General features: G+C 48.4%; 1 protein-coding gene across 1 annotated transcript in view; it reads left to right on the top strand.

Moving 5' to 3' along the window:
• Positions 1-23,980, top strand: part of MLF2 (myeloid leukemia factor 2) — a 29,599-nt gene extending 5,619 nt beyond the window's left edge. The window contains exons 2-9 of the mRNA XM_069754147.1: positions 9,525-9,633; positions 9,721-9,853; positions 10,226-10,261; positions 17,406-17,459; positions 17,566-17,700; positions 17,891-18,050; positions 21,418-21,581; positions 23,125-23,980. Of these exons, the coding sequence (XP_069610248.1) occupies positions 9,581-9,633; positions 9,721-9,853; positions 10,226-10,261; positions 17,406-17,459; positions 17,566-17,700; positions 17,891-18,050; positions 21,418-21,578 (732 nt within the window). The 5' untranslated portion in view covers positions 9,525-9,580 and the 3' untranslated portion in view covers positions 21,579-21,581; positions 23,125-23,980. The remainder of the gene's footprint in view (positions 1-9,524; positions 9,634-9,720; positions 9,854-10,225; positions 10,262-17,405; positions 17,460-17,565; positions 17,701-17,890; positions 18,051-21,417; positions 21,582-23,124) is intronic.
• Positions 23,981-24,569: the final 589 nt, after the last annotated feature.

Here is a 24,569-nt window from a genome sequence, read left to right as displayed (position 1 = left end):
TCTATCACGCAGCACATCTAGAATTGGTGATCTTCACCCGCTGCTCCTTGCTGCAGCTCCATATCTGTCAGATTGCAGGGCATCTCCTGTGTACCTCGCCCTCTTTAGGTCACCACAGATTGTCCCCTGGATTCAGGTCTCGGTTCTGCTGTTACAAAACCCTGATTTTCTTCTGGTGAAGTCATTCTTTTGGTGATTTGGAGGTTGCTTCAGGTCGTTGGGATGAAAGGTGAAATTAATCTTCAGCTTTTTAGCAGAGACTAGTGATGAACGAATACTCGTTACTCGAGATTTCCTGAGTATTCTCGGGAGTCCTCCCGAGTTTTTGTAAGTACTCGGAGATTGTTTTCCTCACCTCAGCTGAATGATTTACAGCTGTTAGCCAGCTTGATTACATGTGGGGATTCCCAAGCAACCAGACAACCCCCACATGTACTTATGTTGGCTAACAGATGTTAATCATTCAGCTGCGGCGATGAAAACTCCGATCACTAATAAATACTCGGATGACACCCGAGCATGCTTAGGAAATCTCGAGTAACGAGTATATTCTCTCATCACTAGCTGAGACCTGAAGGCTTTTATGCAAAATTGACCGTTATTTGGAACCGTCTTCAATTCCCTCCGCTTTGACTAAAGGTCCAGTTCCAGCTGCCAAAAAACAGCCTCGTAGCACAATGCTGCCTCCACCATGCCTCACTGGGGCGATGGTGAGGAGCAGTGTCGGCTTTCCACCTTCTGGAATTCTGGCTAAAAAGTTCCACCTTGTTCTCTTCAGACCATATGTACTTTTTCCCACATGCTTTTGGCAGACTTGATGTAGGTTTTCGCAAAACACAGCCGCCTTGGATGTTTTCTTTGTAAGTTTTTTCACCTCCCTACCCGACAGGCCAGACATACACGACTCACAAAAAAGTTTGGGATATTTGGCTTTCGAGCGAAATCTATGGAAAACGTAAAAAGTTCTCGCTACAGTGATATTTTATCTTGACAGTCGGGCATTTAAGTAGAAGCAGCAATGGTGATTTCCTCATCTCAAACAATTCATTGAAATAAAAGCCAACACCAGCGGTGGGTGTACCCCAACTAGACATGTCACTGTCTCAGTATCTTGTCATGTGGCCCTCTGCATCAATTACAGCTGACGACGACTTCTCCTGCTGCTCACAAGTGGAGTTATTGTCTGCTGAGGCATGGCGTTGCACTCTTCTTGAAGGCCGGTCCTCAGGTCATTGAGGTTCTGGGGTACAGAGTTACGAGCCTCTACACGGCATGGGTTTTTCTATGGGTTTCAGGTCTGGAGAAAGTGCAGGCCGCTCCATGTGAGGACCCCAGTCTCCCTAATGATGCAACCTCGATGAGCTGGAGCATGGTCGTCTATGAAGATTAAATTGGGCCCGTGTTGTCCGTGCAGAGGCCCAATGACTGGATTAATGATATTATTCTAGTAGTAGGGACTTTCCACTGTACCATTCTCACATTGTAGGGCAGTTCTGTATTGATTAGACACCTCTGCCCACACTATTACACCACCAAGGTCTTGTCTGATGACACCAGTGGCTGATGCATAGCGTTCTCTTGGATGTCTCCAACATGGTTGGTGGCCATCATTTCTGCTCCGCGTGAATCGGCTTTCATCAGTGAACAGCACTGAGTCCACTGGTCCCTTGTTCAGCGTAGATGACACCTGTGCCGGGTGGTGTGGTCAGGTATCTTTACAGATCATCTAGCACGCAGACCACCCTGATGAAAACGGTTTTGAATAGTCTGAGGAGACACTTGGGCGCCTCTCACCTCTCTTAAATGTCCCTGGAGTTGACATTCATCATCCAGCTCCGAAGGGCATTCATCAAAATGAAGAGGTCATCAAAGTGGGATGTGGCCATAGAACGGCGAAGTCTGTGCTATTTTGTGACTCTTCCAGTCTCTCGGTGTTGCTGATGACTGTGTGACCCTCTAAGCTCGGTGGCCACTTCCATCTTAGAACATCCTGCTTGAAGCCTCGCAGTGACGAGGTACCGTTCATTAATTAGCTGTCGTCTTGGTCTCGCCATGTGGACCACTGCTTAATACCAATTCTAATTGTACCCCGAAATTCATTGGCCGATTAATGGATCAAACACCATTAAGGTCCTTGTTAGCTCTCGGTGGGAAAAACGAGATAATCTTGTAGTTATGGTACCATTTAATGGCTAACAAAAATAAAATAAATGATGTTACCAGGCAAGCTTGCGAGACTTCTTGGGTCCCTTCCTCAGGCATGATATAACAACAAAGTTTCTGAAGAAACACAAATATATGCACAAACAAACAAAAAGAGGCTTGGTATAATGAATGAACGTTTAAATAAACTGATCTCCGAGAATGAATCCTTAATTGGATTAGATTAGTGGAGTGAAAGTTTTATGGTCCCAATATCCAAGTAAGATCAGAGGCCTGGTGCCCTCAATGTCTTTGGAGAAGATTCCTCATTCACATTCTTTTTTTTTCATCTGGCTAACATGGTACCAAACACTTTTTCTTTCTTTTAGCTCCTTGTTAGAGAACAGCAAGTTGTGCAAAAAATACTAAAACATTGAACAGTAGGACATGTGCATTTAAAGTAGGTCACATTAAGTTCACCTGGAAAGCTTCGAGTGCATTTTAGGTTCATCCTGAGGAGCATTGCACGATTAATACGCCTCCTTACATTGGCATGCCAAGGCCAGCATGTCACTCTCCTCAAGAAGAAATGTTACCCCCGTAGACCTCAGGATCATCCTTTTTTTGTGTAGTGAATGAAGAATATGGGAGATTGTAGTCTCATGCAGTGCACAACCAGTACTTACTAGAAATTCCTATTGCTACTTTAATGTTGTTGGCCTCTTGGCAGCCTCTCAGATCAATTTTCTTCTTGTATTTTTTATCAATTTTTAAGGGACGCCAAGTTCTTGGTAATATCACTGTTGTACCAATTTTTAGCCACTTCTTGATGACGTCTTCAGACTCTTCAGTGTCCATAGTAAATCTTAATTTTTCGAGGTTTTGGTTAGACCCTTCTGATGACTTTCCACAGTGAGATCCCTTTGCTGTGTTGTCAGCTGTTTTTTACTGTCCATGTCTTTTTTCTTTAAATTGCAACTGGAAAAATGTCAGGAAAATCCTCTTAGAACAGCAACATTTTCTTTGAGGTTCATCAGAATCCATTTTAATGACGACAGCCGTGCACTGAATACTATGTGATTGGCGAATTCTGAACACAAACACATCCTCAGTTATAAGAGGGTGTTCGCACTTATGCAACCACATTGTTTTAGTTATATATTTGTCAGTTTCCAGCCAAAATGATTTCAGTTTGTTTTCAATGGATTTACAGATTATGGGCGACATGAAAGGTAGAAAATGTGCTGAAATGATTCTTCATTGTAGGATTTTTTTTTTCTTACATGATATAAACTTGGATTTTAACAGTGGTGTGTTGACTTTGTATATCCACTGTATATATATTAATAGCAAAGAGGAGGAGATCACTGGCCTGTATGTACAACCCCTAGTCTCAAAAAGTTGGGCCGCTGTGAAAAATGTAAAGAAAACAAAAAGGCAATGGTTTGGAAAGCTTATCACCATATTTTACTCACACATTTTTACATAGAACAGATCAGAAGGTGAACATTGAACATTTTCTTTTGCAAAAAACAAAACTAATTTTCAAAATTTATGGCAGTGACACATCTCAAAAAGGTTGGGCAGGGGTCAACAAAAGGCTGCAGAAGTAATACTAATGCAGCCAGAAGATCAGTTTTCAACTAAGAATAAAAAGAGCATGGCAGAGAGGCAGAGTCTCTCAGAAACAAAGCTGGTCGGAGGTCACCAGTCTGTGAATGACTGCATGGAACAATTTCACCCAAAATGTTCTGCGACATTAGATTTGAATATCTGCCATGTACAGAAAATATTAAAAGATTCTGAGACTCGGGAGAAATCCATGTGCAGAAACAACAAGGCCAACGGTCAGTACTAGATTCTTGTGATTTCCGGACCCCCAAGCGGCATTGCATTAAATATAGACCTGATTCAGTCATGTAAATCACTGCACGGGCTCAGGAAAACTTCTAGAAATCATTTTCTGTGAACACAGTTCTCCATGCCATGTAAAGAAGAAGCCAAATATCAGCACAATCCAACGCTGACGTCTTCTCGGGGCCAAAGCTAATTTATATTGGATGGAGGCAAAATCTAAAACTGTTCTGTGGTGTGAGGAATCAAAATGTCTTTACGGCAACTACGGACGCTGTGTCCTGCTGACTCAGGAGGAGAGGGACCATCTAGCTTGATATCAAGGAGAGGGACCACCTAGCTTGTTATGAAGGAGAGGGACCATCCAGCTTGTTATGAAGGAGAGGGACCATCCAGCTTGTTATGAAGGAGAGGGACCATCCAGCTTGTCACCAAGGAGAGGGGCCATCCAGCTTGTCATCAAGGAGAGGGACCATCCAGCTTGTCATCAACGAGAGGGACCATCCAGCTTGTTATCAAGGAGAGGGACCATCCAGCTTATCAGTGCATAGTTCTTCATCTCTGATGGTATGGGGACATATCGGGCAGCACGGTGGCGCAGTGGTTAGCACTACAACCTTGCAGCGCTGGGGTCCTGGGTTCTAATCCCACCCAGGACAACATCTGCAAAGAGTTTGTATGTTCTCTCCGTGTTTGCGTGGGTTTCCTCCGGGCACTCCGGTTTCCTCCCACAATCCAAAGACATACTGATAGGAATTCTAGATTGTGAGCCCAATCGGGGACAGTGATGATAATGTGTGCAAACTGTAAAGCGCTGCGGAATATGTTAGCGCTATATAAAAATAAAGATTATTATTATTATTATTATTAGTGCTTATAGAAGTGGCAGCGCACACATTAAAAGCTCCATCACTGCTGATCCATATATAGAGGTGCTAGACCAACATCTGCCCCATCCAGACGTTGTCTGTTTCAGGGAAGGACTTCTATATTTCAGCAAGACAATGGTAAACCACAGACTGCCTCCATCACAGCATCATGGCGTCACAGGAGAAGAGAAGAGTTCAGGGGATTAACCGTTCCCTGCTGAAATTAAATGAAAAAATCTGGCAAAGACCCCGAACTGTGGAGCACGAGATTCAGACAAAAAGGGGACAACAGTCCACAGCCAAAACTCCAGCAGTCGTCTCCTCACTTCCCCAACGTTTACAGACTTTGATAATGAGAAAAAATGATGCAACACAATGGTCACCGCTCGGATGCACATTTTTTGAGATGTGTCGCTGCCATCAGTTTCTAAATTTGTTTTTGTTTTTCAATTGATATGGAAAAATGTCCAACATTTACTTTCTGATCTATGTCCTACGTTCCCTAGTGAGTAATAAAAAGCGATTAGAGATTTCCAAATCATTGCATTCTGTTATTTTGTTTTTTGTTTTTCATTTTACTCAACGTCCCATTTTATGGAGAATTGGGGTTGTGTGTGCATATATAGTTGTGGTTCAAAAAATGAAGGTAGCACTCCAATAGGAAAAAACAAAGTGATATATATACAGGTCCTTCTCAAAAAATTAGCATATAGTGTTAAATTTCATTATTTACCATAATGTAATGATTACAATTAAACTTTCATATATTATAGATTCATTATCCACCAACTGAAATTTGTCAGGTCTTTTATTGTTTTAATACTGATGATTTTGGCATACAACTCCTGATAACCCCAAAAACCTGTCTCAATAAATTAGCATATTTCACCCATCCAATCAAATAAAAGTGTTTTTTAATAACAAACAAAAAAACCAACAAATAATAATGTTCAGTTATGCACTCAATACTTGGTCGGGAATCCTTTGGCAGAAATGACTGCTTCAATGCGGCGTGGCATGGAGGCAATCAGCCTGTGACACTGCTGAGATGTTATGGAGGCCCAGGATGCTTCAATAGCGGCCTTAAGCTCATCCAGAGTGTTGGGTCTTGCGTCTCTCAACTTTCTCTTCACAATATCCCACAGATTCTCTATGGGGTTCAGGTCAGGAGAGTTGGCAGGCCAATTGAGCACAGTAATACCATGGTCAGTAAACCATTTACCAGTGGTTTTGGCACTGTGAGCAGGTGCCAGGTCGTGCTGAAAAATGAAATCTTCATCTCCATAAAGCATTTCAGCCGATGGAAGCATGAAGTGCTCCAAAATCTCCTGATAGCTAGCTGCATTGACCCTGCCCTTGATGAAACACAGTGGACCAACACCAGCAGCTGACATGGCACCCCACACCATCACTGACTGTGGGTACTTGACACTGGACTTCAGGCATTTTGGCATTTCCTTCTCCCCAGTCTTCCTCCAGACTCTGGCACCTTGATTTCCGAATGACATGCAAAATTTGCTTTCATCAGAAAAAAGTACTTGGGACCACTTAGCAACAGTCCAGTGCTGCTTCTCTGTAGCCCAGGTCAGGCGCCTCTGCCGCTGTTTATGGTTCAAAAGTGGCTTTACCTGGGGAATGCGGCACCTGTAGCCCATTTCCTGCACACGCCTGTGCACGGTGGCTCTGGATGTTTCCACACCAGACTCAGTCCACTGCTTCCTCAGGTTCCCCAAGGTCTGGAATCGGTCCTTCTCCACAATCTTCCTCAGGGTCCGGTCTCCTCTTCTCGTTGTACAGCGTTTTCTGCCACATTGTTTCCTTCCAACAGACTTACCATTGAGGTGCCTTGATACAGCACTCTGGGAACAGCCTATTTGTTGAGAAATTTCTTTCTGGGTCTTACCCTCTTGCTTGAGGGTGTCAATGATGTCCTTCTTGACATCTGTCAGGTCGCTAGTCTTACCCATGATGGGGGTTTTGAGTAATGAACCAGGCAGGGAGTTTATAAAAGCCTCGGGTATCTTTTGCATGTGTTTAGAGTTAATTAGTTGATTCAGAAGATTAGGGTAATAGGTCGTTTAGAGAACCTTTTCTTGATATGCTAATTTATTGAGACAGGTTTTTTGGGTTATCAGGAGTTGTATGCCAAAATCATCAGTATTAAAACAATAAAAGACCTGACAAATTTCAGTTGGTGGATAATGAATCTATAATATATGAAAGTTTAATTGTAATCATTACATTATGGTAAATAATGAAATTTAACACTATATGCTAATTTTTTGAGAAGGACCTGAAAAAAAAAAAAAAAAAAAATATATATATATATGTGTGTGTGTATATGAATAGAGGAGGAAATAGCTGACAGTGTTAGGAGCTCGCAAATCTAGAAATGTTATGTTTATTTTTATGAATTAAAAAAATGCAAAGTGAATGATGAAAAGACAAATGAATTCCATCAACATTCGTCGACCGCCCTTTACCTTCATCGCTTCTTCTAGGTCGCTCCTGCACAGTCAGGGATTTTATAGGATTATAGTCGGGTGTATGAGTAATTACACCAAACAGGTGATTATCGTCATTTTTGTATGAAGGTTGAAACAGTCATAACCAGAAACATTCATGAAGGCGGCTTAGGCTACTTTCACACTAGTGTTTTTTTCAATACGTTGCAATGCGTCGTTTAGGGGAAAAAACGCATCCTGCAAAGTTGTCTGCAGGATGCGTTTTTGCCCCATAGACTAACATTAGCGACACATTGACACACGTCGCAACCGTCGTGCGACGGTTGCGCCGTGTTGTGGCGGACCGCCGGGAGCAAGAAACGTTACATGTAACGTTTTTTGCTTCCGACAGTCCGCCATTTCCAACCGCGCATGCGCGGCCGGAACTCCTCCCCCACCTCCCCGCACCTCACAATGGGGCAGCGGATGCGCTGGAAAAATGCATCCGCTGCCCCCGTTGTGCGGCGCATTCACTGCTAGCGTCGATAACCTCGGCCCGACGCACTGCGACGGGCCGAGCCCGACGCTAGTGTGAAAGTAGCCTTATAGGGGTTGTCTGGACACTGCACACCTTGTCACAATTTCCCTGTGGCCACGGTGAGGGTGTGTCCACGTGCCGACTAGACTGTGCGTCTCTCTAAATAGAAGAGAAGTCTGATAAGATTTGGCTTTTCTTCTAAAGGTACCTTCACACTGAGCAACTTTAGAACGATATCGCTAGCGATCTGTGATGTTGCAGCGTCCTGGCTAGCGATATCGTTGTGTTTGACACGCAGCAGCGATCAGGATCCTGCTGTGACATCGTTGGTCGGAGCTAGAAGGCCAGAACTTCGTCGCTGGATCTCCCGCAGACATCGCTGAATCGGCGTGTGTGACGCCGATCCAGCGATGTCTTCACTGGTAACCAGGGTAAATATCGGGTTACTAAGCGCAGGGCCGCGCTTAGTAATCCCATATTTACCCTGGTTACCATTGTAAATGTAAAAAAAAAAACACTACATACTTACATTCCGGTGTCTGTCGCGTCCCCCGGCGTCAGCTTCCCTGCACTATGTCAGCGCCGGCCGTAAAGCAGAGCACAGCGGTGACATCACCGCTCTGCTTTACGGCCGGTGCTTACACAGTGCAGGGAAGCTGACGCCGGGGGACGCGACAGACACCGGAATGTAAGTATGTAGTGTTTTTTTTTTTACATTTACAATGGTAACCAGGGTAAACATCGGGTTACTAAGCGCGGCCCTGCGCTTAGTAACCTGATGTTTACCCTGGTTACCCGGGGACCTTGGCATCGTTGGTCGCTGGAGAGTTGTCTGTGTGACAGCTCTCCAGCGACCACACAGCGACGCTGCAGCGATCGGCATCGTTGTCTATATCGCTGCAGCGTCGCTTAATGTGACGGTACCTTAAGACTGGACAAACCTTTTAAAAGTGACTGGGTGTGGAATAGCCATACTCTACTGCAAATTTGTGGTTGTGGAAGAGCGTTCCATGTCACTGGTCAGGCACCATGGCGAGGCTGAGCACAGCAACAAGACCTAAGGTAGTTATACTGCATCGGCAAGGTCTCTAAGGCGCTCACCAAATATTGATGGATTTACATTTCTCTATTATTAAAATAAAATATATTAAAGGGAACTTGTCACCTGATTCATGCTGCCGAACTGCATAAATTGCACGGTTCCATGATCGCACTTTGGCGTTTCAGAGAAAATATGCTTTGAAGATATGGCCAAGGACCATAGCTGGAGACAAGACTCGTCCAGCTCTGTCCCTGCGATGCGGCATGTGATTAACAGGTCTCTTTATATAAACAGAGCAGCGCTGGGAAGAGCCGGCCAATGGCAGAGCAAAGATGAGTCTAGTCCGGCGCTATGTTCCCCAGCCAGATCTTCAAAGTATATTTTTTTCTGCAACGCCAGAAAGTTTCTAAGAGTAATATACTTGGCAGCAGTCGTTCAGCCAGGCCCTGATCTGGCAGCCTGTGATTTGGACAGTCTGAATCTCCTGACAGGTTCCCTTTAACACTTCCATTTTTGGAAACTTTTTACGTTGCAGGATTTTTTTCACATCTGCCTATAACCTATGCACAGTAATATATGTATAGGAATAGCAGAAAGGAGTATGTTGCTTAGTTTTCAATTTTCTATTTCATCAGTTGCATCTTTAGATTTTCCCAGGAATATTCCGCAGGTGGAAGAGCTGTCAGCTGCCATGTTTCGCTTCATGAGAGACACCGACCCCCAGGATCCCGCCATGTTCTTGATGTGAGTGCTTCCCCCTTTTCTTTTTTTTGTTGCATTTTCTGGATGGTCTTGCTACAATCGCTCTCCTTATCGCTTCTTCCTCCGCAGGGATCCGTTCGCATTGCACCGTCAGCACATGAGACGCATGTTTTCCGGGAATTTTGGAATGTCGCCATTTCTGAGTCTGACGGATGGGAGTGTCCCAGCGCTCCCTCGCTCCAGCGGGCATCGAGACATGCAGGTGATGCCCCGTGCCGTCTCTGCCCTGCCCCGTGCCGTCTCTGCCCTGCCCCGTGCCGTCTCTGCCCTGCCCCGTGCCGTCTCTGCCCTGCCCCGTGCCGTCTCTGCCCTGCCCCGTGCCGTCTCTGCCCTGCCCCGTGCCGTCTCTGCCCTGCCCCGTGCCGTCTCTGCCCTGCCCCGTGCCGTCTCTGCCCTGCCCCGTGCCGTCTCTGCCCTGCCCCGTGCCGTCTCTGCCCTGCCCCGTGCCGTCTCTGCCCTGCCCGGCTCTGCCCTGCCCCGTGCCGGCTCTGCGCCGCCGTTGTGTATTACACGATATGAGGCTCATGTCTTCTCTTTTCTTTTCATGTCTCGTGCCGCCCGTTCTACTCGCCAGGCCGGAGCACTGAACCCATATGGCATGATGGGAATGGTGAGTGTTGTTAGTCCACCTCCTCTTGCCTCAATGCAGACCAGTCTCTTGATGTCCGTTTATGGATCTTAAAGGGGATGTCGCTTCCCTTCTCTCCACACCAAGGGAATAGGAATTAGTTTTTGCCCTCTCAGACTAGTCCATCTATGTAAAAGTACTCTTTATTTTTACTGGCCTATTAAAGACTGGAAACCGTTGCAGCAAACCTTCAGCTGTGAGAAATATTAAGTAGGAGTGAGGATCAGGGTATGGGGGAAAAAAACTTCCTCTTCACTGACTGTAAGCAGAGATCCCCCCAAAAAATATTGACAGTCCCCAGGTCAAAAATGGCCAATTATATTATTTTTTTTTTTTAAACTGATTTTATTGAAGACTAGATGGTGGCCCGATTCTAACACATCGGGTATTCTAGAATATGTACGGTATGTAGTTTATGAAGTTTTCAGAATAATGCAATTTATACCCAGGATTCGGCCGGCCAGGCGCGACCAATTAGCGAAGTGGGGTTCAAATTCCGTGCCAATTCGCGGCTGGACTACGCCTGTTGCTGATTGTTTGCGGCTGGCCGGGCCCACGCGGTATGTAACACGGCCCACGCGGTATGTAACACGGCCCACGCGGTATGTAACACGGCCCACGCAGTATATAGCAATGTGGGCACCATATCCCTGTTTAAAAAAAAAAAAAAAAAGAATTAAAATAAAAAATAGTTATATACTCACCTTCCGGCGGCCCCAGGATCCAGGCGAGGCATTTAGCGATGCTCCTCGCGATTCTCCGGTCCCAAGAATGCATTGCGGTCTCGCTACGTCATCATCTCGTGAGACCGCAATGCATGGGCCGGAGCGTCGCGAGGAGCGGGAAAGGCGCCGGAAATGAGAATATAATGATTTTTTATTTTTAACATTAGATGTTTTTACTATTGATGCTGCATAGACAGCATCAATAGTAAAAAGTTGGTCACACAGGGTTAATAGCAGCGTTAAAGGAGTGCGTTACACCGCGGCATAACGCTGTCCATTAGCACCGCCAGTAACCCTGTGTGAGCGCTGACTGGAGGGGAGTATGGAGGGGGCACTGACAGAGAGTAGGAAGGGGTGAATTTGCGGCCGGACTGTGCCCGTCATAGAACAATCAGCATTTCTCATTGCTCATTAATACTGTCTGGCAAAGTTAACCTTGCTCTTAACAACATACCATGGGTCTAATATCTTATCCAAAACCATAAGATGTCCACGTCAGGCACCAAATATCACGTACCTTATCATGAGCGAATTCTCCTCATCGTCTGGGGACTGATACGACTGAAAGAACAATGTCCATTTTTTTTTACACCATATTCTTCGGCTTATAAGACGCCCTTTTTCCCCCTAAAATTTGGGGGATGAATAGGGTTGGTCTTGGCCATATGTAGTTTACCGGCTGCGGTGGAGCTGGGTCCAGAGTCGCTGGTGGTGGCAGCAGGAGTGGGGCGATGCTGCGGGCCCCTGGCTGATAGGAATTGGTGTTTGATGGTGTGGGGGCTTCTACGTCATTCTGTGAAAGCCCAGAGCCCCCGCACTTTCCATGGTTTTCAATGCATGGGTCTTCGGGAAAATGGTCGCCAGATGCGACACATGTGTAGATTGAGATTTCCGCTCCCAAGATCTCTATCTGCACATGTGCTCTTCCAGCGGCCATTTTCCCAAAGTCCACCGCATTGAAAACCATGGAAAGTGTGGGGGCTGTGGGCTTCATAAAATGTCGTCAGAGCCCCTGCACCGCCGAACACCCCCTCTTAGCTGGCTGGGACCCGCAGCATCACCGCCAGCTTCCTGCAGCAGTGACCCTGCTACCTTGGAACCTGATCTGCCACCACCCAGATAAGCTACCGTACAAGCGGACTAGAAGACGCACCACCATTTTATTAAAACATATTTTTCCTATTTTCCGTCCCAAAATTTGGGGTGCATCTTACAATCTGCAAAATATGGTACCACCCTCTCATAGGAAGGGGCAGTATTTACCATGCTGACCCAGTGTGAAATCCGCAGGGGTCTCCAACCATCTCATGACCATAGCCTTGCGAGCCAAAGACATGGTTTTCCTGAGAGTGCGAGGGCAGTGAGGATTCCTAATAAACATACCGTAGGGCAGAGGGGCACAGTGACCACATTGGGTCTGTAAAATCTGCCGCCTCTTCTCCACACCTATGGCCGTCTGCAGTGGTGGATCTATCCATTTTATATAACCTGCTAGGTGTCGGGTAGCATTGATGGGCTATACACATTTGGACTAGCTTGTTATTAATTGTCAGTGACACATTTAGTGGGGAGGTCAAGGCCCCGCTCCAATCCTCTGATAGGGTGGGTGCCACTGTCTTCCTCGGATAGGGTGGGTGCCACTGTCCTCCTCGGATAGGGTGGGTGCCACTGTCCTCCTCGGATAGGGTGGGTGCCACTGTCCTCCTCGGATAGGGTGGGTGCCACTGTCCTCCTCGGATAGGGTGGGTGCCACTGTCCTCCTCGGATAGGGTGGGTGCCACTGTCCTCCTCGGATAGGGTGGGTGCCACTGTCCTCCTCGGATAGGGTGGGTGCCACTGTCCTCCTCGGATAGGGTGGGTGCCACTGTCCTCCTCGGATAGGGTGGGTGCCACTGTCCTCCTCGGATAGGGTGGGTGCCACTGTCCTCCTCGGATAGGGTGGGGGCCACTGTCCTCCACGGATAGGGTGGGGGCCACTGTCCTCCACGGATAGGGTGGGGGCCACTGTCCTCCACGGATAGGGTGGGGGCCACTGTCCTCCACGGATAGGGTGGGGGCCACTGTCCTCCACGGATAGGGTGGGGGCCACTGTCCTCCACGGATAGGGTGGGGGCCACTGTCCTCCTCGGATAGGGTGGGGGCCACTGTCCTCCTCGGATAGGGTGGGGGCCACTGTCCTCCTCGGATAGGGTGGGGGCCACTGTCCTCCTCGGATAGGGTGGGGGCCACTGCCCTTTTTTATCTATATGTTTGGAGCTAAAAATCCTTTTTGCTATTGGGTTCATCATAACTTTTGCACAAATTGCCTGCCGTAGCTTCTGTATCGCGCTCTCTATTTCTCGCTGTAGAATGAGGAATCTTAGAATCCATCAGTGAGCTCGTCCTAAGAAGTTGTACCTCTTTTATCTGTCTATTTCTGAGCTCCTCTCAGACTATTTATCCCCACAGACTACATCATTGTTGAATGTGAACGGAAACAGAATGTAGAAGCCATTTGGTACAAAATACTCATATTGTAATATAATTTTGGTTCTATAGCGCCAACATGATCTGCAGCACTGTACAATTCAGAGGGGACATGTGCTCACAAGATTAAATCTGTATAGATTTTGGGGGGACACAAAAGGTAGAAAGTGCTTGCTGTGCACGGTCCTGACATCTGTATAATAAGGGTAAGCCGAGCTGCATGACGCAGTCATCATCTGTATATGTAACTATCCAGATACTGAGTGCATGGAAGTGTGGGAACAGATGATAGAAGGGATCAGATTCTGCGGAAAATGTAGAAAGGGAGAACTGAGAACATTCAGAACACTCACAAAACTGTGGATACTGGGAATTAACCAAATTGTCTGGGGTGGTGCAATCCAGAGAACTGGTGCAGCATAAGAGCAGTCCTGAAGATGAGAGCAGGAGGTTCTGATTATAGATGTTAGTCTTGGATCATTAGCAGAACTGAGAGCACTGGTAAAGTGGTAGACAAAGATGAGGAGGAGACATAGGGTGGTGCAGCACTGTGAAAGGGACGGGTAGGGTAGTATACAGATGAGGAGGAGACATAGGGAGGTGCAGCACTGTGAAGAGGACGAGTAGGGTAGTAGACAGATGAGGAGGAGACATGGGGAGGTGCAGCACTGTGAAGAGGACGAGTAGGGTAGTAGACAGATGAGGAGGAGACATAGGGTGGTGCAGCACTGTGGAGAGGACGAGTAGGGTAGTATACAGATGAGGAGACATAGGGTGGTGCAGCACTGTGAAAGGGACGGGTAGGGTAGTATACAGATGAGGAGGAGACATGGCGTGGTGCAGCACTGTGAAAGGGACGGGTAGGGTAGTATACAGATGAGGAGGAGACATAGGGTGGTGCAGCACTGTGAAAGGGACGGGTAGGGTAGTATACAGATGAGGAGGAGACATATGGTGGTGCAGCACTGTGAAAGGGACGGGTAGGGTAGTATACAGATGAGGAGGAGACATAGGGTGGTGCAGCACTGTGGAGAGGACGGGTAGGGTAGTATACAGATGAGGAGGAGACATAGGGAGGTGCAGCACTGTGGAGAGGACGGGTAGGGTAGTAGACAGATGAGGGTAATATGTAGGGTAGTGCAGCACTGTGGAGAGGACGGGTAGGGGGGTAGACAAATGAGATGTAGGACAGTTCAGCACTGTGGAGAGGATGGTTGGGGTGATAGAGAGATAGACGAAGAAGAGAAATAGGGCAGTTCAGCATTATGGAGAGGACGGTTAAGATGGTAGATAGATGATGACGAGATGTAAGGCAGTTCAGCATTATGGAGAGGACGGGTAGGGTGATAGATGAAGAAGAGATGTGGGGCAGTTCAGCATTATGGAGAGGACGGTTAAGGTGGTAGATAGATGAAGAAGAGATGTAGGGCAGTTCAGGATTATGGAGAGGACGGTTAAGGTGGTAGATGGATGATGACGAGATGTAGGGCACTTCAGCATTATGGAGAGGACGGTTAAGGTGGTAGATAGATGAAGAAGAGATGTAGGGCAGTTCAGCATTATGGAGAGGACGGTTAAGGTGGTAGATAGATGAAGAAGAGATGTAGGGCAGTTCAGCATTATGGAGAGGACGGTTAAGGTGGTAGATAGATGAAGAAGAGATGTAGGGCAGTTCAGCATTATGGAGAGGACGGTTAAGGTGGTAGATGGATGATGACGAGATGTAGGGCACTTCAGCATTATGGAGAGGATGGTTAAGGTGGTAGATAGATGAAGAAGAGATGTAGGGCAGTTCAGCATTATGGAGAGGACGGTTAAGGTGGTAGATAGATGAAGAAGAGATGTAGGGCAGTTCAGCATTATGGAGAGGACGGTTAAGGTGGTAGATAGATGAAGAAGAGATGTAGGGCAGTTCAGCATTATGGAGAGGACGGTTAAGGTGGTAGATGGATGATGACGAGATGTAGGGCACTTCAGCATTATGGAGAGGACGGTTAAGGTGGTAGATAGATGAAGAAGAGATGTAGGGCAGTTCAGCATTATGGAGAGGACGGTTAAGGTGGTAGATAGATGAAGAAGAGATGTAGGGCAGTTCAGCATTATGGAGAGGACGGTTAAGGTGGTAGATAGATGAAGAGATGTAGGGCAGTTCAGCATTATGGAGAGGACGGTTAAGGTGGTAGATGGATGATGACGAGATGTAGGGCACTTCAGCATTATGGAGAGGACGGTTAAGGTGGTAGATAGATGAAGAAGAGATGTAGGGCAGTTCAGCATTATGGAGAGGACGGTTAAGGTGGTAGATGGATGATGACGAGATGTAGGGCACTTCAGCATTATGGAGAGGACGGTTAAGGTGGTAGATAGATGAAGAAGAGATGTAGGGCAGTTCAGCATTATGGAGAGGACGGTTAAGGTGGTAGATAGATGAAGAAGAGATGTAGGGCAGTTCAGCATTGTGGAGAGGACATTTAAGGTGGTAGATGGATGAGGATGAGTTGTAGGGTAGCAGACAGATAAGTAGTGCCGTGCAGAACTGTAGAGAGGACAGGTAGGGTGGTAAAGATGAGGAAGACGTAGGTCGGTGCAGCACATTTGTGAGAACGGGTAGAGTGGTGGACAGAGAGAGAGGGCGATTCAGAACTGTGGAGGGGACAGGTAGGATATTAGGCAAAGATGAGGAGATGTAGGGTGGTGCAGGACTGTCGATCTTTGTGGGTGAGTAAAAGGTTATATTGGATTCTGTAGCGGTTGGGTAACCAGTGTAGTGACTGGCACAGCGTGGAGGCATCAGCGTAGCTGCTGGCTAGAAATAAAACTGAGGCTGCTGAATTCAGGATTGGACAAGGGGGAGTTGAGTAAAAGGAAGAAAGATGAGTAGAGTTGCAGTAGTTCAGATGAGAATAAAAATCAGCGACAATGAGCGTTTTCTCCTTCGCCACATTAGGACCATTTCACTGGTGAGAAAAGAGTGTGTTCTGAAGATGGCTTTTGAGGTGACACGAGTCATGTGTGATCAGATATAGGGAGTAAAGGAAAGATCTCTGAAATATAACCACAACACATGAAGCCATCAGATGTTGAGAATTTGGAATGAAACACAATTACAAAAGTTTCTTTTTTTTAACCCCAAATACATGCATTTAGGGGAGAAAAAGTCTGCAATTGTTTTAATATCTTTCCTTCATTGGATCTGTATGGAGAATTGTTTGTTTGGGACAACTTGTCGTTCTCATTGACGCTACATAGGGGCACGTGACGGTTTGATGACTTTTTACTCTGTGGCGAAGAGGCGATGAGAGCAGCATGTTTGCAGTGTTCACCTTGCAGAAAAGATAATGTCATAACAGCATTTTCCGGCAGTTGCGTACGCATCCGATGCCTTCTGCCTTCTCCCCGCCCATTTCAAATTAAAGCTTTTTTTTTTTTTATATAAACTTCATTGATCTTTTTGTTTTTCTCCCTTCGGGGACCTGATTGATGGCTTCTCATACAGTGATGCTCTTGTATTGTGCCGTGCATCCGGCTTTTTAGTCTCCCGTCCATGACAGTCCTGGGGGAATCTGCGTCAGGTCCTCAGCTGCAATAATGAAGTAGTCCGCATCCTGCAGTCCTGTTTTCAGGGCACCGATGTGCCGCCGCTGCCCTTTCTATACCCTATAGATGACACTATGGATGGTATGGGAGATACAGCAGGATGCTGGCTGTGTAACACATCTGCCACCCACATGTAATGGTGAAGAACAGTCCTGTACACTCACCACCACATACTGTTACATTGCAGGGGCAGGAAAGTGTTAAAGGGGTTGGCCAATTTGGCCCCTGATCATAGGTGGTCTCCCGCATCCAGAAGACCCGATAGCTGGCAGATTTTTGGGGGGGTTTTGAGCGAACCCAAGTGACTGATCCGCTGTATTGTGCTCTTTTCTGTGCAGGGCGGTGGATTCATCGACATGTTCTCTATGATGAATGACCTCATGGGCGGCATGGTGAGTATACATATATACGTGGCTGTAATGTCCGCCATGGGATATTTCAGCCTTTCACCCCTCCCGTTACTCCAGTTTCTCACTTCAGTTTTCTTTCCTCCTTTAGGAGCAAATGACAAACCCCTCAAACTGTCAGACCTTCTCGTCTTCCACAGTCATCTCCTACTCCAATATGGGGGGAGTAAGTGGAGCCCCCAATGTATATCAGGAGACATCGCAGACACGCACTGCACCTGGAGGGGTGAGCGGGATTTTATCTATTGATCTCGTATCTGTCGATCGATGTCATCATCTCATATTGATCTGGCATCTATCGATCAATCGATCTCCTATCGATCAATCGATCTCTTATCCATCTCTTCGAGGTCTGTCACTGGGGGGCACACGGACCATGCTTGTCAGATATTCACAGACGTCTTCTTTTTCTCCAGATCCGTGAGACGCGGCGTACCATGCGGGATTCAGACAGCGGAATGGAACAGATGAGCATCGGACATCACATTGGAGAGCGATCGCACATCATGCAGCGCTCACACAACCGCCGCACCGGAGACCGAGAGGAACGACAAGAATTCATCAACATGGACGAGCGTGAGCAGAGAAGACTATTATATAGTCCTACCCAAAGTGCATCTGCACCAGAGATCACAATCCAAACCTCATATATTATTACATAGATCTTAGACCTGGAGACACTGATGTACTCACTTTGAAGCTTGGTATCAGTCCAGCAAAAAAAGGAGATTTTATGAATCCAAGATTATTCGGTCTTTACTCTGCCTGTTCCGGCCTGACTCCTCCCCAGTCTCCACCCGCCCCGGCCTGATTGACACCTCTTCAATCTCTGCCCACCTCAGCCTGACTGACTCCTCTACAGTCTCTGGCCGCTCCGGCCTGACTGATGCCTCTTCAGTCTCCGCCCACCCCAGCCTGACTGATGCCTCTTCAGTCTCCGCCCCGGCTTGACTGATGCCTCTTCAGTTCCCGCCCGCCCCGGCCTGACTGATGCCTGTTCAGTCTCCGCCCGCCCCAGCCTGACGCCTCTACAGTCTCCACCCCGGCCTGACTGACGCCTGTTCAGTCTCCACCCACCCCAGCCTGACTGACGCCTGTTCAGTCTCCGCCCGCCCCGGCCTGACTGACGCCTCTTCAGTCTTCGCCCGCCCCGGCCTGACTGACGCCTCTTCAGTCTTCGCCCGCCCCGGCCTGACTTACGCCTCTTCAGTCTTCGCCCGCCCCGGACTGACTTACGCCTCTTCAGTCTCCGCCCGCCCCGGCCTGACTGACGTCTCTACAGTCTCCGCCCACCCCAGCCTGACTGACACCTCTTCAGTCTCCGCCCGCCCCGGCCTGACTGACGTCTCTACAGTCTCCGCCCACCCCAGCCTGACTTACGCCTCTTCAGTCTCCGCCCCCCCCCCCCGGCCTGACTTGTGCCTCTACAGTCTCTGCCCCCCGGCCTGACTTACGCCTCTTCAGTCTACGCCCCCACCGGCCTGACTGACGTCTCTACAGTCTCCGCCCCCCCCGGCCTGACTGACGTCTCTACAGTCTCCGCCCCCCCCCCCCCCCGGCCTGACTGACGTCTCTACAGTCTCCGCCCCCCCGGCCTGACTGACGTCTCTACAGTCTCCGCCCGCCCCGGCCTGACTGACGTCTCTACAGTCTCCGCCCACCCCAGCCTGACTGACGTCTCTACAGTCTCTGCCCCCCCCCCGGCCTGACTTACGCCTCTACAGTCTCCGCCCCCCCGGCCTGACTGACGTCTCTACAGTCTCCGCCCCCCCGGCCTGACTGACGTCTCTACAGTCTCCGCCCCCCCCCCGGCCTGACTGACGTCTCTACAGTCTCCGCCCCCCCGGCCTGACTGACGTCTCTACAGTCTCCGCCCGCCCCGGCCTGACTGACGTCTCTACAGTCTCCGCCCACCCCAGCCTGACTGACGTCTCTACAGTCTCCGCCCGCCCCGGCCTGACTGACGTCTCTACAGTCTCCGCCCGCCCCGGCCTGACTGACGTCTCTACAGTCTCCGCCCACCCCAGCCTGACTTGCGCCTCTTCAGTCTCCGCCCCCCCCCCCCCCCCGGCCTGACTTACGCCTCTACAGTCTCTGCCCCCCGGCCTGACTTACGCCTCTTCAGTCTACGCCCCCCCCCCCCCCCCCCCCGGCCTGACTGACGTCTCTACAGTCTCCGCCCCCCCGGCCTGACTGACGCCTCTACAGTCACCGCACCAAACCCCCCCCGGCCTGACTGACGCCTCTACAGTCTCCGCCTGTCCTAACTGACGCCTGTTCAGTCTCCGCCCGCCCCGTCCTGACTGACGCCTCAGATGAATAAAAATACTTAGGTCCCGACAACCAACCCCGTCCTGCGAGGCCCCCCTAGGACACTCACTTGTTGGCCGAATTTTACATAAACTGCGCCCTTTTTGTTTGTGACAGCTCAGATTTACCGGATTGCGGCTGATAATTCGAGACAGTTGTCAGGTATTCGAGGAGGAGCTCTCAATCAGGTTAGATGGACGAAGATTGAGATTGGTTCTATAATCTTGTTTAACAGTCCATTCTAATCTGCATTGTCACAGTAAGTACACCAGCTTCGTCAGGTCCGAGAAATGTATTTAATAATGCAGTCTGTACTGCATTGGTGAATTATCCAACCTAATGGCATTTTTCTCATTGTTTTCTTCACACCCTGCTGGGGTTTATGCAGCTGTTGATCCTATATACACGCACGCCTCCTATATATACACATAAGCACGCCTCCTATATACCGGCTGTGGATGCAATTTCTATGGGTGGCCGGTTGGAAAATGTATCAAAGCAGAGCGAACACTGCATCTGTGCCCTCTATTCTGCAGCTGCATTACACTTTTTTGCTGAGAGTTGTAGTTCTACAACAGCCGGGGCATATTACAGACTTGCCTGCTGTGTCCATTTACTTCTTCTGGTGTTTTCCTGGCCTCTCCATATGATAGTCTGTCGGTATCAGATTGGTTGGGGGTCTTTCTCTTGTCTTCCCCTACGCCGATCTGGTGGTTAAATGGGGTGCGGTCCTCCATTCACATGAATAGCACGGAGTTCTTCCAAACCTACACAGCTGTGCCAGGTGGTCACAGTTCTCGCCGGAGCACAGCGCCCTCCACAGTCAGCACAGACTTCAAGCATTGTCCTTCTAGCCATCTGATATTGATAACCCATCTTGATAGACCATCAATACAATCTCCTTTTAACCCCTTCAATTCATTTTCACAAGGGTAACAGGAGAAAATGCACCATACAGTTTGTTGTGAAATTTCTCCTTAGTGCACCGATACTCCATTTGTGGGGGAAAACTACTGTTTGGGCGCATAACAGGGCTCAGACGGGAAGGAGCACGAATTGAATTTTGTTGCACAATTTTGCCTGGAACAGATTGCGGATGCTCCTGACATACCAAAACAACAGAAACCCCCACAAGTGACCCCATTTTACAAACTACACCTCTCAATGAATTCATCTAGGGGTGCAGTAATCATATTGATACCACAGGTGTGTCACAGAATTTTATACCATTGGCCAGTGAAGATAATTTTAACCATAGAGATCATTGGCACAACGCTCTCGCATTGTGCTGATCAGAGAGGGAATGTCACTACTGACAGCGGCGTCATAGAGGGGTTAAGTGGCCGCGATCGGTGCTAGCTAGGTGGCGTTTGCGTACTGCTTGTGACATGTGCACTGCTGTGCACCGTCTGCCGCCTCTCCTGTGCATTACACCTGCATCCTGGCTCACAGTCCCTCTGTGTAATGCCTGTGCGGGGATAACTCCCGCTGCAGACAATCCTAGGAGAGCGGCTGATGATCATGGAAACGGTCCAGTAGGGAAGAGGCTGCAGTGTCCAGGCTGCGTTGCCCATTTATGCCGCCATCTGTCACCAGATTTCCGCTATAACCTTTCTTCTCTCTCCTCCGTTAGTTGATGCCGCTGAGTTCGATGACGAATGGCAGAGAGGGACGTCCCGCTATAGGAACCAGAGGGGGCTGGCATACAGAAGGAGAGGCGGCCCAGAGGAGCAGCTCGCCATCCAGGGACCTGAAGACAGCACAATTAGGCCGTCTCGCCGATACGACTGGTGATAGGTGAGCGCACGTCACCATCACACTCGCCGCCTGCCGTAATGGCGCTTGGCGAGAACACAACTGATTGCACAGAACCTGCTGATGACCATCTGCTGTAAGAAGAACCGGTTGCGGTTATGGACTGGAGCACTTAAAGGGGCAGTGTTCATTAGCAAAACATGGCTGCCTCCTTCCCAAAAAAAAGAAAAAAACGCTCCACAACTGTCTAGAGGTTGTATGTGGTATTGCGGCTGAGCCTCATTCCCTTTAACAAAGCCGGGCTGCAATTCCAGATCTGACCTGTGGGCGGGGTGGCGCTGCTTTTTGAAGTAGCCATTTTATTATTATTTTTATTTATTTTTTTACAACTCCTTTTACGGTAACCTATTAATCGAGACCCCCCTCCCCCCCACCCAACAGATTAGCAGAATAAGAGTTTGGTGCCCCTGTTTAAGCCCAGCAGCCCATTTGGCTTTTTTCTCTGATGCAGTGTCAATCCAGATTCAGATAAAACCCCATTCACGTGGATTAGACTGGTCCACAGCGGCACAATGTGAGAAAAAATGTGCCGGAAGCTGAATGTTACTGATGTGCCCCCTGCCATGTGCCAGCGATGGACGTGGCTGCAATCCCCCATCAGATAAGACTTGGTGGCTTTATATTGTAGTGCCTCATACTCGCCAGCAGGTGGCGCTCAGTGTTTTGGGATTTTTTTTTTCCTTCTTCTAGGTCTGGTGTAATCAGGAAATCTTCCCGCTGAGCCGTCGCAGGTCTGCCGGGGGCTTCTGATGGAAATTGCTAAATTACGACTTAGACTTTATAATTTACATTATCTGCTGCACCCAAGGGTGGAGGAGAGCGGCCCCTAAAATGACTGCTGCCCCCCTCCACCATATGCAGGTGATGGGGGCTTACTCACCCCATAGCATTGATTTGTCAGCTAATTTCTAGGTCCATTGTGCCCTCCATGTTTTATGCATGCCATTCTTTTAGCTCACCGGTCCTGGCAGCGCCCAGGAGACTTCACTGTAAGCAATTCACTGAATTTTTAAAGTCCAGAGTGGCGCGGTGCAGGCCGAGAGGAGCTTATACCGTCAGACGTCCCCGGGGTGCAGGGTACCAGCCCGTCCTCCACGTATAACTGCATGCTTCACATCGTCTGTCACTCCAGTCACACCGAGAGCTGCACCCAGCATTCTGCTCACGGGCGGCACAGCTTTTCTTATCCTTTTCGGCCTCCTTGGTCTTAAGCCTGCCAGGACTGGTAAAGCCATGTTCCCACCTAGCATTAACACTGCATTTTTTTTTTCCAAGCAAAGTGGATGTGATTTCCTGAAACCTCTGGCCCGCTGTGTCTAAAGACGCTGCCAAATCGGGCATTTTTTTGTGTGCTGTTTTCCCCTATAGGTTTTTATAGGCAGCCTGAAATAAAATGCATGTAAAATAAACTAATTTCAGTGCAGAATCACATTTTTCGTGTACTAAAATATGCATAAAAAATACTTCCAATGCGGTGCATTAAAAAAGTACGTCTTCCTCATCCGCTTCTCCTCTCTCGTTGCAGGCAACGTCTGCACGGATAAGACAAGATTCCGAATATTCCCAAAGGGACCACTCCCTCCGCTCACCGCTGCATCATCTCCTGATACCTCTGTCCAGTCCCCCTCCCCCACTCGCTTCCCAATTTTTAATTTCCCCCTCACGTCTGCACTTATTTTTTATTTTTTTCTCCCCTCTGGAAAGTCCATAATATGGTTCCACACTAATGGGAGCTACAATCTGGAGTCGGCGATGACTGCTGTCGGGGGGCTACGCAGGGGTAGATGGAGTCTCGTTACGTGGGGGTGAAGTAGAGGGATTCGGGGCCTGTGACGGGCCGGTGGGGGTGGGGGGGGGTGGACTTCATATTTAAGTTCTGTAGATGTAGACTTTTCACTATAGACCATCGTCCTGCAAGCCGCCAGCTCTTTAACGACGGTTGGACTACGGCTCCCGTGTATGCTGGGAGTTGTAGTCTCGCCGCCGCCAGAGGTAACGACTTGCACGTCACCGATGTAGACACTTTGCGAGTTCTGTGATGGTGGTAGAAGAGATGGGAGAGCAGGACGGACATTTTTACATCTGGGTGGGGGTGGGGTTGGGGGGCAAGGTACTCTCCGGCTTTTACAACATGAAGGGGCGGCCATCTTGTATTATTATTCTTGTGGGTTTGTCGGTGGATTTACATTCCTCTACAGCGGAGCACTGCGACGCTCTGCAGAGTTACTGATCCTGGGTGGGTGCAATGAAGGCCAATTCGCTCTGCCTGATGGGGGTTGTAGTATAACTATTTTTTTTTTTTTTTTCTTTTTTTTTTTTCGTTTCACAATGTTTAATAATAATTGTACAACTGTATTAATAAAAGGAGAACGTGTTCTGTTCCTTCATCTGGTTCTTCACCTCCGTGACAAGGAATCGCGCCTCGCGGGGGGCTGCCGGAGCTCGGCCCTAAAGGAGGCAACATTGGGTGGGGAAGTAACAGGTGGGGGGGACGGATTAAAGGGAGTATGGCTGCCGGACCCTCCGTGTCTGTCAGGTGCCCCCTAATGTTACTAGAGTGAGGAGGTCCTGCCCCTGCTGGGACCAGTCAGGGTAAAGCAGGAAGAAGTATAGAACCCATGGAAAGTGGAGCAGCCGCCAACGGCTGAGGAACAAGGTGACGGCAGATTTTTTTTTTATTTTTTTTTTAAGCTGTTGGAAAGAGATAACTGCCCGCGGCAAACAATCACCGCACAATTATCATCATCAAATTGGAGCTGATGTCCCATAACAGAAGCTTTTCTCCATTTTCTCACCAATCACAGCCGATTATTGTCACCAGCCAGTAGTGAGTAGAAAGGGAGACGAGAGCTTTTCTCCATATTATCAACTTTCTTACCAATGACTGTCTCCAGTGGCGGATACAGAAACTTTTCACAGCCTGTTACTGTCAGCAGCCCCCTGATATAGCACCAGTGACTAAGGATAATA

This window comes from Ranitomeya imitator, chromosome 2 (assembly GCF_032444005.1).
Source record: "Ranitomeya imitator isolate aRanImi1 chromosome 2, aRanImi1.pri, whole genome shotgun sequence".
Taxonomy (NCBI): domain Eukaryota; kingdom Metazoa; phylum Chordata; class Amphibia; order Anura; family Dendrobatidae; genus Ranitomeya; species Ranitomeya imitator.
Note: the sequence above shows the minus strand (reverse complement) of the source record. Positions and strands in the feature narration are given on the sequence as shown.